At 38.0% G+C, this 13,668-nt stretch overlaps 1 protein-coding gene across 1 annotated transcript; it reads right to left on the reverse strand.

The window, feature by feature from the left end:
- Nucleotides 1-1,554: 1,554 nt before the first annotated feature.
- On the reverse strand, nt 1,555-12,830 carry GPRC6A (G protein-coupled receptor class C group 6 member A). The gene is made up of 6 exons (XM_010202874.2): nt 12,637-12,830; nt 10,741-11,044; nt 7,947-8,774; nt 5,083-5,295; nt 3,997-4,120; nt 1,555-2,675 (listed from the first exon to the last, which is right to left on the reverse strand). Exons 1-6 carry the CDS (start codon nt 12,828-12,830, stop codon nt 1,555-1,557), a joined length of 2,784 nt encoding a protein of 927 aa, XP_010201176.1.
- Nucleotides 12,831-13,668: the final 838 nt, after the last annotated feature.

Raw genomic sequence — 13,668 nt, forward strand, 5'->3', positions numbered from 1 at the left:
AATATATATATATATATCTCTATAAATTACACTCCTACCATTCAAATGACTTAAAAATTGTCTTCAAACGTCTGGATTACATACATAGTCTACATGTCACAGTAATTTAATTTCCCGTGTGCATTGTCAAAATGTGATTTATATCTATTTTTAACAAAATATTAGTAGAAAAAATCATATGGATATGGTTTCCAATTTGTAAATACAAATGATTTGAAACCAGATATGTCATAAATAACAGTTTCACAGTATGTCTGCCTAACACCAAATTTACTGCATTTTATTTTGGCCTGTCATAACATCCAGTTATTCCAGACCTAAGCAGAAGCATGAGCAAAACTCAAGGAATTTCATGTTGTTTCACAGTAACATGGCAAAGAAGCAAAAATGACAAAGTTTCTGTGGTCTGAGCCATGCAGTTTAGGAACATGATAAAATATTGTTCAGAGTCCTGGACTGACAATAGAGCTCTACTGTTTAGTGTTTGAAAAAGCTATGAGGTACTGTTGTCCTGACAGAAATACTCTTCCTTCTCTGAACGTGCCTTTTGCCTCTTGTTCATGGAGCTGCAGAGCAGAGACTCATCCAGTATCAGTTCATTCTTGTGCTCTTTGTATGTGTCAGAATGGTGCATTGTCAATTTTCTTCTTCAAAATCTTTTAAAATGTGTACCAGAAAAGCTAAAATTCCCTGGATGCTCTCATGCTGATCCTAGTTGGTACATTACTTATGCTAATGAGAGTGATCAATTAGTGAGTTTGAGTTTTGATGTTACATATTGACATTACTTACTCAACTAAGGGAAGTAAGATGCATGAGATGAGCCAGTGTATTTCCTCTGAGTATGGGAGAAAAGTAGATGACTGCATGTCTAACTGCACAGCTCCAGGGAAATGATTTCATTTTTTTACATAGACTTGTTTCAAATTCATTATCATCTTATTAATTACAAGGAATTTTGAAAGTTATTACAGCACTTGTCTGTAACCAGGTGTGCAATTTTTGAGAGGAGAAAAAAAAAGGCTTCACTGATACCAGGTGAAAAGGGCTACATTTGGATGTCCAGGAGAATGGAAAGCCTATCTTAAAAATGGAGACTAAAGGACTGGCCTTGTTTATCCTAGCAAACAAAGGCTGGGAAAGGATTCTGTTTGATCTGTAAACCAGATCCAGGTGAGAAGAAGAGCTCGTTAAACAATTGGGCATCAAAGATGCAAACAAAGTGGAGTAAAACCGTACATTCCTGCCTACATGTCTGTCAGAAATAATGATTTCCAGGCACTTCTGCTTCACTTTGGGAAGTCAGATTGCAGAATAGGCTCCTGCAGGTCCACATGACAGGTCTGGGAAAGGAAAGGAGATGCTGAAGGGGACTGCACCTCATGGTGCCTGTGGGAGCAGGGTCTGGACTCTGTGATGAAGGAGAGCCTTGCGAATTGGTAATGGATAACTGCTCAAGTACCAGAGGAGAAGGCACTTTTGTGTGACCTGCTCTCTTTGGAGATGGCAAAAGTGGCTCTCAAAGATGGCTTTTCATCTTCTCATACTGCCTAGTCATATGCTGGAGAGTCTTTTCCTGGACATAGTCCTTGCAGAATTTTTAGGAAGAACTTTCCCTTTTATTAGTCTCTGCCCAGGCACTTGGAAGTGGCAGTTTCCATTCACAGATTTTTTCTCAGATTTACATGAGTCTGAGGTAGTAGCTTGGGAGCCGGAAGACTTGGAACTCAAAGAAATCTGACTGACAGAAATGCTGCCTGCGCTCTTGGACGAATATGTGTAAATCATTTTGAGAAAGGCAGATTTTGTGTTTGTTTCTTGCTTGCAAATGATGATATAGCACTTTGGGAAAAAAGTGCAGCAGAGGATTCCATAATTGGATATTAGAACAACGATGATTTCCACCGCCGGCAGGTATTTGCCAAATGTCGTTGCATAGACAGGGATAAACACAATCCACGCTATAAAGTAAATCAGCATTCCAAAGGTGATGAATTTGGCTTCATTGTAGTTCTCTGGCAACTTCCTACCTTTAAAGGCAAATATGAAGCAAACAAAGGCCAGGGCAGCGATGTAGCCCAACATAATCCCAAAAGCCACAACGGAGCCCTCATTGCACTCCAGAATTATTACTCTTGGGATGGAGAAATTTTGCTTTACAAAAGGTGTCTTAAATATTAGCCAGAAGGTGCAAATGACGACTTGAATTCCGGTGCAGGTGACCACTGTGGGAATAGGTTTATACATGCATTTCAGGAAATTCTGCAGCTTGGGATCAAAGCTGAAGGCAAGTAAAATTTTTAGTGACTTTATTAAAATACACGAAATGCAGAGTGTAAAACTTATGCCAAAGAGGGCTTGCCTAGTTTTACACTTGAATTCTGTGGGTTCATCTATGAAGAAGAGGGTGCTTAAAAAAATTAACAGGTGGCTGAAGAGAATAATATAGCAGACAGTTAGACCTCCAGATGCCTTCACAACCGGCGTGTTCAAGTTTTTAGTAAATATAACACTAATTGACAAAACCAACACAACACCAAAAGCGGAGAGGATGAGGAGGAAAATAGCAAACCAGTCAGTCCACGAGAGGAAATAGATTGTCTTTCTGTAGCATGTGGTACTATTGATGGGGGCCCAATAGGTTTTGTTGTTACATCGGTAGCAGTAATCCATATCTGAAAGCAGAAAAAAAGCAGGAAGATAACGTAGAAACTTGAAGTAAGTAAACTGGAAAGGGGATTATCGAGGTTTGAGATCTAGGAACAATGTGGGAAGGGATGCTAAGAGGAATGGATAGACAGGGCTGATTGCTTCCCACTGCTGCTTTCTCTGTCCAGGCGGAGGAGCTGCAGGGCTGCGGTGGCAGTGGTGACAGCGGTGCAGGAGGAGCAAAGGAGGAACGCCTGCAGCCGGGTGGGGGGTGGGACAGGGAAAATAGCCAGAGTCCTAAAACTGCCTTGGACATCACTGAGAAGAGATACGTGAGTCTGAAAGAGCTCTGGACAGGCAAACTTTAACTGCAATCTGAACAACGGCTTGAGAGCAAATGAATTCACTTGCAGAAATTGGAACTATGTATCTTTTCTTTACCTATTTTGACCAACTTTCTACAGATAGCTTATGAAATACAGCATCAAGAATAAACATTGCTTTAGATTATGATATGAAAGATTGCTTTTCCTTAAAAGTGCTTATCCTCTGTTATGGAGAAATTTCACAATTTTTTGAATGAAAAAGTTTCTTTTCCTTCTGCTGTCAGGATAATGACAGTACATTGTACCTCATTACATCTCTCTCCTCCAGATTCCATTTTCCCCTTTAAAAGTTTTGGCTCAAACCTATAAAAATCAATTGTAAAGTGCACATCAGGTTTGATACTAGGAAATATTACTATATAATTATATCAAACTTTGCAGTACTCTCTGGCAAGACAAAAAAAAATGCTGGTAAGCAAAATACATAAACCATGAACTTCGTAGACTCATGGACTGGTTTGGGCAGGAAAACACCTTCAAAGACCATGTAGTCCAATCTTCCTGCCATGAGCTGGGACACCTTCCACTAGACCAGGTTGCTCAGACTGCCATCTAGCCAGGCCTTGAACACTTTTAGGGATGGGGCATTCACAGCCTGCCTGGGCAACCTGTTTCAGTGTCTTACCACCCTCATTGTAAAAAATATCTGCCTTGTTGGACTGAGTATTCTGTGGAAAGACAGGGAAGCAAGGCTCTATTTTAATCAGACTCACTGATGAACCAGCCAAACTTTCCATCCTAACAAAGGATAATGCTAGTCAACTGGAAACTTGTTTAAATTTTGATCTTCTAAAAAGCATTTCAACTAAGTTTTATAGGCCAAACACTTATATTTGGGAAACTGTGCATAAACAAATATTTTCATCCCATTTCAAATTGTAGTCCAGGTTGCTAAGGCACATAATACCCAGCAATTGTATTGATGTCTAAATAAACCTTTATTTGGATCACAATTCCTTACCTGTCTGATTGCTGTAGTGATTTTCTGGGCAGTAAACACACTCATAGCAGCACGTGTGTGGACTTTCTGTAACCTTTTTCATCTGTCCTGGCTTGCAGTGTTGGGAGCATGTTGACTGAACCTTCTGCAATGTGAAGAGAACAACAAAAGAAAAAATCAGCTCAGGAATCACCAATTACTAAGAAATGTTAAAACAAACCTCCAGTAATTCTGCAATTTGCACTTTTTAAGAAAATCTAACAAATTTTAAAGGAATCTGAAAAATGATGCTGAAAAAAGAGGCATTAGAGGTTCCATATTTCTTATATTTTCTCTACACAGTCAGCAAGTGACAGGATGAGACATTATCTACCTGGTAATTTTATTTTTTGGACCTAAATGCCAATCAGTGGAGTCATGTGTACTTTTAAAATCCACATCACAATATCTCATCCAGCTTTGAAACTGGAATTTAGACTGCTGAGGATCAGCTTCAAAGAAAGCCTAGAAGCTCTGATGGGAGATTTCAGTGGAGTGCTTCACAAGTGAGATCCTGAAACCCTGCTCATCTGCTCTGAGACTGGAGGACCACTAGTCCTGTCTACACCAGTGCCACAGCTCCAGGTGGTACCACCTACCTCAGACTCCTGTAGTCATGCTGACCTCAGCTCTAAGAGGAACGAGTAATCAACAAAAGTTTTGGGTTTTTTTGCCCAATACAATCTACAAAGGAATCTTCATGTAGAAAATAAAGGACAGTGATACATAAGAGAGGGGGCTTTCATACTTGGTCATTTTTTAATTAAAAAACCCCTTTTCAAGATTGTGGAGTAGCATCTTTAGGACAGATGTAACTTATCATCTTAGGAAACTTCCTAAGAGCATTCTGGAGAAATAATTTCAAATCACTGAGCCTGCTTACAGACTAACGTGCTTCTCAAGGTGCATGAAAGTGGTCAGATATATCCAAAGAGGATTCTTTGCTCTATAAGGAGAACATGAAACCACAAGAGACATATCTAGCTGACATATACTCCAGCCACAAGTACTAGAGCGAGAAGAAAACATGAAACAAATTTCATGTTATGTCAATAAATTAAAGGTTACCTTTAAATCCAGAAATTCTCTTTTTTTCTCTTCATCCTCAAATATAAAGCCACCTTTCTCTGGGTCATATTCTGCCATAGTGGTGATTTCCATGTGGCCATCAATTTCTTTCCAAAGAAGGACTTCGTAACTAGTGTTCATGTCTCCATTGGAGTCAAACATGATTTCTTTACCATCATCAGTGAATGTAACTTTTTTAAGTTCTTCAAGGAGCTGAACATAAGTATATAGAATGATAACATACATCAGTATCATGTCCATGTGATAAATTCAATAGTTTAATGTCTGTATGATAGTATTAAGTTAAAAAGAAATGTTGCTTTCTAGGAGTAAAAGAAATCTCAAAATTAAAAGTCATCTTTATAACTGTTTAGTTTGTCTGACACAGAATTGTGTTATTCAGACAATCTTGTTGACATGAAAAATCTCTTAATAAAAGAATCATAATTTCTTACTTGTTACTTTGCTGCCTTCTGAATTGGTGTGTGCAACTTTTGCTTCCAGAGTAACCTCCCTCAATGTGTCTGGAAATATCTAACATTGTTTTGGGCTGTGGCTCTGATTGATATTGTGTATTGCAAGGTGAGACTCAGAACTGTTAAAAGAACAATACATGCCAGTTTGCTGAGATGAAGTGATCAGTGGCATAATGGCAGCAAACAGCAAGGCCGTATTTGATAGATAATACAAAATATGAAAACAAGCACACTTTGAAGAGGCAACTCTCCAGTTTAATAATGCAACCCATTCTAACAGGAGGAAATGTCCATCTCCCTCATCAGAAACAGACAGATCAAAAAGTTCCATATGAAACTAGAAAAGGTTAAGGCAAATGCAACCCAATCCCAATTCATGGGAAGAGCATAAAATGACTTTCATTAACTATTACAGTTCTGAATTGAAGCAAAGGTTTTATCCCTTTGCAGGCCTAGGGATTAATTAACAAGAAAAAAACCCCAAGGCTTTGGTGAAAGGTTTCATTTAACTGCCCTTTGAAAAACATACTCTTACACAAATACATTTGTGATATTTGTAACATTAGCAAACACACTGACAAGTACATGACTTTAACAGGGCTTGGCAAATATATGTATATAACATACCTATTGTATATAACATATATTTTTTCATGTGTATTATGTAATTTTTTTGAGAGTTCCCAATCTTCCCACTACATCTCTATCAATTTATGAACAAGCAAATTTTTCTTCTAGAAAATACAGCATTTGAGTTCAAGATTGTATAGTTCTGTGGGACTGAAAAGGAATTTTTCTATTGTATACACTCAGATTAGTAATTTAATTTTTCTTTTCTTCACTTTTCCAGTTTCTCTAACAATAGGCTGTGTTGATACATCTTGAGCTTCTGATAGAAGGGACTAATAATTAACAACATTTTGATATAACTGATGGTTATTTTTGCAAAGCCTGTAACACCAGTGACTGTCATTTCTCTGTATGTGGAGATGTGTGACAAGGATTAGTTGCATCCTGAGGTTTATGTATATATATATCCTTTGCTAGAGGGTTTAAATTTAGTACTGAGAGAATATATTGTAAGAATATCACAGAGGGCAATAACTATCTCTTTCAGTTTTCTTCATGAGTTCTTAGTCTCTTAACAGGACTTTTAATTTGGATGGTTTGGGATTTAATTCAGTGATGATGTAAATGCAGCTCCGTAAAGTTGCATCCCCTGTAGAGCAGTCCTGAATTTATCCCATTTGCATTTAGAAATTCATGTAAGAGTCTGATTGTTACTAGCTGTTTTTTCCCCAATTCTCTATCTTGGTTTGACCTGCCCTGACCTAGGATAAGAGGTCAGAGTAAGTCAAAGGGCTTCAGTGGTTGTTTGACTTTTAAATGAACTTTTGTTTAATCCTCTGAGTAAAAGTGTGTAAAAGTGAGTATTCCTGAGCAGGTTCTTGGGTAAAAGGTCAGGTCAGGTTTACTTGTCTGATATTTCCTCTTATTTTCCCACCCAGTAGAGTTTGATAAAAGGAACCTCACCCATCTGAAAGATTGTGTCTAATTTTCCCACCAGTCACTTTGGTACAAATCAAAATTGGACAGAGGAATAGTCTGTTGCATTTTCACTTTCAAGTAAAGATTCATTATAGAGAAAAATACCTGAATTCAGACAAAACCGAGACAATGGAGAGGGAGGTGGGGTGGAGGGGAAATCAAAACTCTTTGGTGAATGCTTCTATCATGCCATATCTCCATCTCTGAAGAACACTTATTGCTATGTATTGCAGTGGTTTGCAGCCACAGGACAAACCACTAGTAGCTGAATAGCTGATAAGTCAACTGCAGATTGACTATGCATTTTATTCTATAACATGTGAGTAGCTAGCAAGAAATTCCAGCAAGGAGTCTGCATAGTGTTCATCTAAGCTGGTGCTTACTCGCTGTGCTGTTTGAAGGTGATGGGGGAAGTGTTAGGGTAGCTAATGAAGCCCACCAGCTAAAGATCCTTTCTGCACCTGTGGAGTCATGTGTTTAAATCACCCATGAAGGAGGAGATAGTAGTTATGCAGTTACTCACCATCAGTTAGCTATCTGTATGTGAAATGCAATAATCATTCTCTATTTACAGAACATAGCCATGGCTTAGCACCAGGAGTCCTTGCATCTGAATTAATTGAAAATAAGACCAAATTGGCATCTAGTTCTCATCACTGTAGCAGTTAGACACTGCTGCTTTAGCACATAGTCTGCGATTGTAGTTGGTGAAGAAAAGCAGGAATGAGAATAAAAAGACATTTAGTAAGAGGACCAAGACACTAAGTCCAGTAATGTGGCAACAAAATTGAGATCAAAGCTATGCAGAGAGAATGAGATCTGAAAGAATTAACATCATACCTCCCAGGGAGTGAAGGCATATGGATCCTTGCAGTTTCTGCGTTTGCATTGCCCCTCAATAGCATGAGCAATGGCATAGACTGCAAGTATAGTACTACGAATAAATGCTGGTTCAATGTTAGCATTCAGAAAATCATCTCTCCAGATCTGATGCTTATTCTCAACATTTTGCATTAGATCATCCTGGGACTGGTTGGCAATGCATGTTTGAAAATCATGGTATTCCAGGTGTGCACAGAGTGACAAAAGCGTAATATATTCACGTAAAAACTTGTTGTTGTCAGTGGGCTTTTCATGAAGGTTTTTCAGAAAGTCTTGGAACTTGGAGATGTCTCCACTTTTAAATCCAAATCCCACAACGGTTCCCAACTGTGTGATATTGGGAATTGTACTGATTTTGACTGCAGCTGACCAGTTATCACTTGCTATCCAGATTTTATTTACGTTCCTCTCAATTGCCTTCTTGAAGAGTTTGAGCACATGGAACTGTCTCATAAAGACAACAATAACATTTACTCTGGTTTCCTTGACAATCTTCTCAACTGCATGATCAACTTTGGTGTGAAAGGTGGTGTCAGAGAGATAGGCAGGCAGCATTTCTTTAAAAGCTATACAAACATTATTTGCCATGGCCTGCACCCCAAAGCTCTCCAGAGCAAACCGTCCATTGTCATCATCAGTGGCTATTACTCCAATCCAATTCCACCCAGACTCACAGATCAAGTGGGCCATTGCTCTTGTCTGATGAAAATCACTGGGGATAGTCCTGAAGAAAGAAGGAAACCGGATTTTGTCACTGAGAATTTCAGCTGATGATGCAGGACTGACCTAGGAATAATGAACAATTTAGTTATGAAAACAATCTCCTCCAAAGGACACTAAGAGATCCAAAGATACTCTTTCATCCAGCCTGATCCACACTCACTTCTCCTCTGTGTGTGCATCCACAAGGCGCAGCTAAATGGGACAGATTTCCTCACCCTGCTTTTAGGATGCAGACTGATGTCCAGTACCAGTTCAACTGTTTTCATCCTCATCCACATAATTACTTCAGTGAAGACATAGAATAAAGCCTTTCAAAATGAATATTACAGTTATGCTGGCACGAGGCTTTTGTTTCACTCTATTCAGATATCAGTGACGTGCTATGCAAGACAATATTATGTTGGAAGCATTAACTATTATTTTAGTTATTTATATTGCTAGTAACCTTACATTTTGTAGTATTTTTCTATCACTGAATATGTTAGTATGGTTCACACACATATATATTTTCTCTCCAAGATTTTATTGTTATATTTTAAAAGGATCATTAAGTCTGTTGGAAGAATCTCCCAGAAAAACAAACAGTAACCAATACTACAGAATGCTATAATTCCTTCATGTAAAAGATTTATTACCTTTTTTCTTGTAAATGTAGCTAAAAAACCATAAATGGAACACTGTTATTTAAATCTTATTAAAATAAGATTTTTAAAGTTAAAATCTTATTATTACAATGTTATTTTAAGCAACTAGTTTTAATCCTTTTCTCTTTGTTTGTAGGAGCTTTTGTTCCTACACTTATATTTCCTACATTGCTTGATGGTTCTTAAAAAGTAGATCTAGTCTTTCTGAAATGAGCGTCGCCTGTCTGGAAGATATACCAGATCTTACATATGTCAGAAGATTACAAATTCTATTGATGAGAAAAATGTGCTGGGTCAGCTTTTCCATCTCTACACCTCTATGTGGATTTGTTTAATCTCTTTTGATTATGTTTAAATGTGACATTTTAATTTTCATGCTCCTATGGTGGAGCCGGAGGTCATAATTACTTCCTACTATTGCACAGGAAAAGGTTCAGCTAAAAGTTATGTTTAGTTCAGATTTTATATCTTTTCCACATGTTTGTTGACTATGTTGTTACATTGCAGTGAAGTAATTTGTTCCAAACTGATAAATCAAGCCTGAGACACAATATTATGTGGAAGTGAATCTCCTTTTTCCTTGTGGGGCCTGGCCTTGCCTCAACTCTTTTACAATGGAGAAAGTAGAAATGTAAGCACCAGCCTAAGTGCAACTGTGGGACCATACTAGACCTAGAGAGGTCAGAAGTAGAGAAGGATGTTTTGGGAGGGACCAGTGCGGATCTACAGAGTTGTATTCTTACTCTTCTACATCTGCTTAGAACCACAGAATCATAAAATTGTTTTGGTTGGATAAGACCTTTAAGATCAAGTCCAACCACTAACCTAACACTCCTTGAAGAGCAGGAGGTGTAAAACTGTGTTTTAGAGCAATATTCCTCACTTCCCAGTCCATAGCTATAAACAAACTCCAACATCTGAGCTCTCTCAGACAGGAGAGACTTTCCAAATTTGTAGTAAAATTTGAATAGGACTTTTTTTTTCCCACCTTGAAGTAGGGTATTGTCATATTCATCACTATCTAGACTAGACATAGTGATTGTAACTTGGTTGCCTGGACCAAGTCCTTGAGTGGCATCCAAAGTACACTAGAGTAACTGCCACACACATATAGGACTGGCTGATGGCACTGCCAGGCTGACAGGAGCCCAGCATTACCCTGAAATAGCCCTTGGAGGTATGTGCCTTGGGCATACGAAATAGACCTTACTGCCTTTGTTTAAGTGAGTGAATCAAGCCCTCCCTGGTGTCCTTAGGTTGAACCAAATCTGGCCCTGTAGCAAACATAAGGCTTTTTCAATCCCTATGATCAGAATTGCACTCTTTATTCTAAGTATGGTAAACTTATCCCCCCGTCCAAAATAAAATCATTTGCTCAGACCTACCTGTGGAATTAGTTGCAAAGCCAACAGCCTTGAAACTGCCATTGAAACCTCTGAGTAGCTGGCTCCAGTGACTGCCTTAATTCTCGGAACATAGTCTGAGTAGTTACACTTAAACTCTACAACATCCTCAGAAGAATTGAATTTAGCCAGAAACCTCAGAGCAGATGCCATGGCTTTTGTAACTTCTGCACAGGTGTCATAGATTTCATAGCCCAGAGTAACTCCAGGTAACAGCGTTGAATTGTTGATCATTTCAATAGCATGTATCATTGCAAGTGTTTGAAGAAAAATTTGAACTTCAAAGCTGTCAGGAAAGACAGAAGTTTTACTTTAGAAAAATATGGCTAGAAATAAGGCTGAAGCAAAGTACATTTTGAGCATATCCCTTAAAATTTGACAAAGACTGGAAAGAAGCGATGCATAGTATGTTTTGTGTGGTTTGATTGGGTTTTAATGTACAAACGACTAGAAACCATATATTTTTGTCTCACCTAGATGGGAGATTAAGCAAAATAAATACGAAATTAAAAATATACCCGAAGTGTTTTTCTGAACAGAAAGGTACTAAAAAATACATTTTCATGCTACCTGACAAGTGATATCTTTGGGAAGCATTTGTCAAAGATGAGTCTATTCCAATTCATTTGATCTGTCCCATAAGCTTTTTAAAAAAATGGATTTGCTTTTACCAAAGGCATGAAACAAAGAAAAGAAAGGAGCAAATATTTCAGAATAGAAGAAAAAATTTCAGAGATTGATGTCTTCTAGTGGTTACATCGATGTTCCTAAAATTCTTTCTAAACCTGATGAAGTCAGTACAGCTATTCTCCATTTCTGCAGTGGAAATGATATCAAATATGTAACTGGAATTGTGACAGCAAAAAATGTCTGCAATACAAACAACTCAGCTCTCAGGCAAGCTTCTCTAAAGTTTACAAATCTTGCAAGCTAAATTAAATTTGAAATGGACCTGAAACAATTTATGCCTGTATAAAAATAAGGGAAGATTGACAAAGCTATCATTTTTGTCATAATTTTGAAATAAATCCAGATGACTCTCTGCATGTTGAGCTGATTATTAGACTTGGATGTGGGATTAAGTTGCTTGTAAAATTCAAGTAAAATCCAAAGATTTGCACCTGTGTTAAAATTAAATACATATTTGGAATTCCTGGGCTTGGGAAAGCGTTATCATTCTTTAAAAGGAAGTTCTTCACCAGATTTTCTTTGCGTTCTTTCCAGAAAAAAATGGCTCTTTCAAGCACAGTGGGATTTGGAGCCATCAAAATAAATAATCTGATGTTCAGTCTGAAGCTGAATGCAAACATGACATGGTGTTTGTATATAGTCTATTCTGTAACACAATGCCAAAATTACAATACAATGTGTAATAATTACAGTAATTTTAACAATAATTGCAATCTAGCCAGCAAAGTATGGTCATAGATTACAACTGAGCTGCCCTGTGAGGCAGAAGACATACCTTAATATGTGCTTAGGTAAAATGGAACACCCTGACTGTGTTCTAATCATGTAGGTGCAACTTCATAACAAATCATGAACAACTGCACAGCAGAGTACTTCAGATATACAGCAACAAAATAGCACTTAAATAAAAATAAAATGATTGTTCACTGCAGACCTCTGAGGCTATTTAATTGTGTGAAAACTAAAATGAGATCAAATGCTCATTCCCTTCCTCAGTCACAGTGTTCTTTACCTGTGCTGTATTTTGTCATCCTATATTCATTTATGTGCAATTTATGTGACATTCAAGGTACTTTTAAAGACTAAGAAATGAAAAAGGATCATATTTTGTTGCTCTTAAGAAGTACATGCCTGACGACAGTGATCTCTTCTTCACGTGCCATATATATAATTTGCAGTATCACTCACCCAGCACAGTTCTGAATTATTGGCTTGATAGGATATTCTTCTGGATGCAACATTTCACTGTGAACTGCAAACAAGCCTCCAATAACAATGTCCCCCGGAGAACTGGCGTCCACAAAGTCATCAGTATTCTGGCAAGAGAAAGCAACATCAGTGCCGATCACAAAGCAGGAGATCCAGAAGCTAACAAATGCCATGTTTCTGTTTCCCTTGCTCACTACCAGCTTTATTTCAATTAAGTGAGCTGCAAGGCTAACAAGGACTCTATGTTATCTATAAACAGCAGCAAAGGAAAAAGGCTGCACTCAACAGTTAGTCACACCTCATAGGGTGCTTGTATTTGCTTCACTGGCTGAGGTTACTTTATTGAAGATACTAAAGTAATGCTGTCATGTAAAATGTGAGGGTGCAAGGGTGTGAGAGTGAAGAGGGAGGGAGAAAGACAGATGAATTTAAACGGAAATGTGGGAAGCAAGACCTGTTCTGCTGTGTTCAGAGTTTATTATACCTTAACTGAGACACAGGGCAAATGTTTTGGTATCAATTTGGGCTTGCCTTGAATACCTTACAGATGAGTGCTGCGCGCCAAGAAGCAATCAGGTAATTTGTAGTGGTATTTCTGTTGACCGTATTTCAATGGGTCTTTTCCAAAGAGTACAGAAAATGGATCCTCTTGCCACGGTGTGCTCTTGATTAAACTCTGGTACAAAAAACTAAAAACAATAACAAACAATACAAATCAAAATACTGCTTTTCTCTCAACCTTAACCTTGGAAGTTTTTAATTTTTTTGTATAAAAATGGTTTGGATAAGCTAATATTCATGGCTCTGATGCACACATAGGTCTTAGGGACTTCAGTGGGCACTGAATCATGTTTTTTATTTAGAAGCTCAGCTAAGTCTTCTGCTGGTTAATCTGATAAACACAAAACAGTGGGAAAACATACTATTAGCCCTAGTTTTTTGGCAGGAGGGAAGCACACTCTCTCCCCTCTCTGATGGAGGATGCCAGCACACAAGCAGCAGCTCCTGTGC

Source organism: Colius striatus, chromosome 2, assembly GCF_028858725.1.
Source record: "Colius striatus isolate bColStr4 chromosome 2, bColStr4.1.hap1, whole genome shotgun sequence".
Taxonomy (NCBI): domain Eukaryota; kingdom Metazoa; phylum Chordata; class Aves; order Coliiformes; family Coliidae; genus Colius; species Colius striatus.

Excerpts from the sequence above, each read along its gene's own strand:
- GPRC6A (XM_010202874.2), bottom strand. The coding sequence starts at position 12,830 with ATGGCATTTGTTAGCTTCTGGATCTCCTGCTTTGTGATCGGCACTGAT. Across the intron at positions 4,121-5,082 it reads GAGAATTTCTGGATTTAAAG|AAGGTTCAGTCAACATGCTC; the intron begins GTAACCTTTAAT and ends TTCACATTGCAG. Across the intron at positions 2,676-3,996 it reads TCACTACAGCAATCAGACAG|ATATGGATTACTGCTACCGA; the intron begins GTAAGGAATTGT and ends TTCTGCTTTCAG.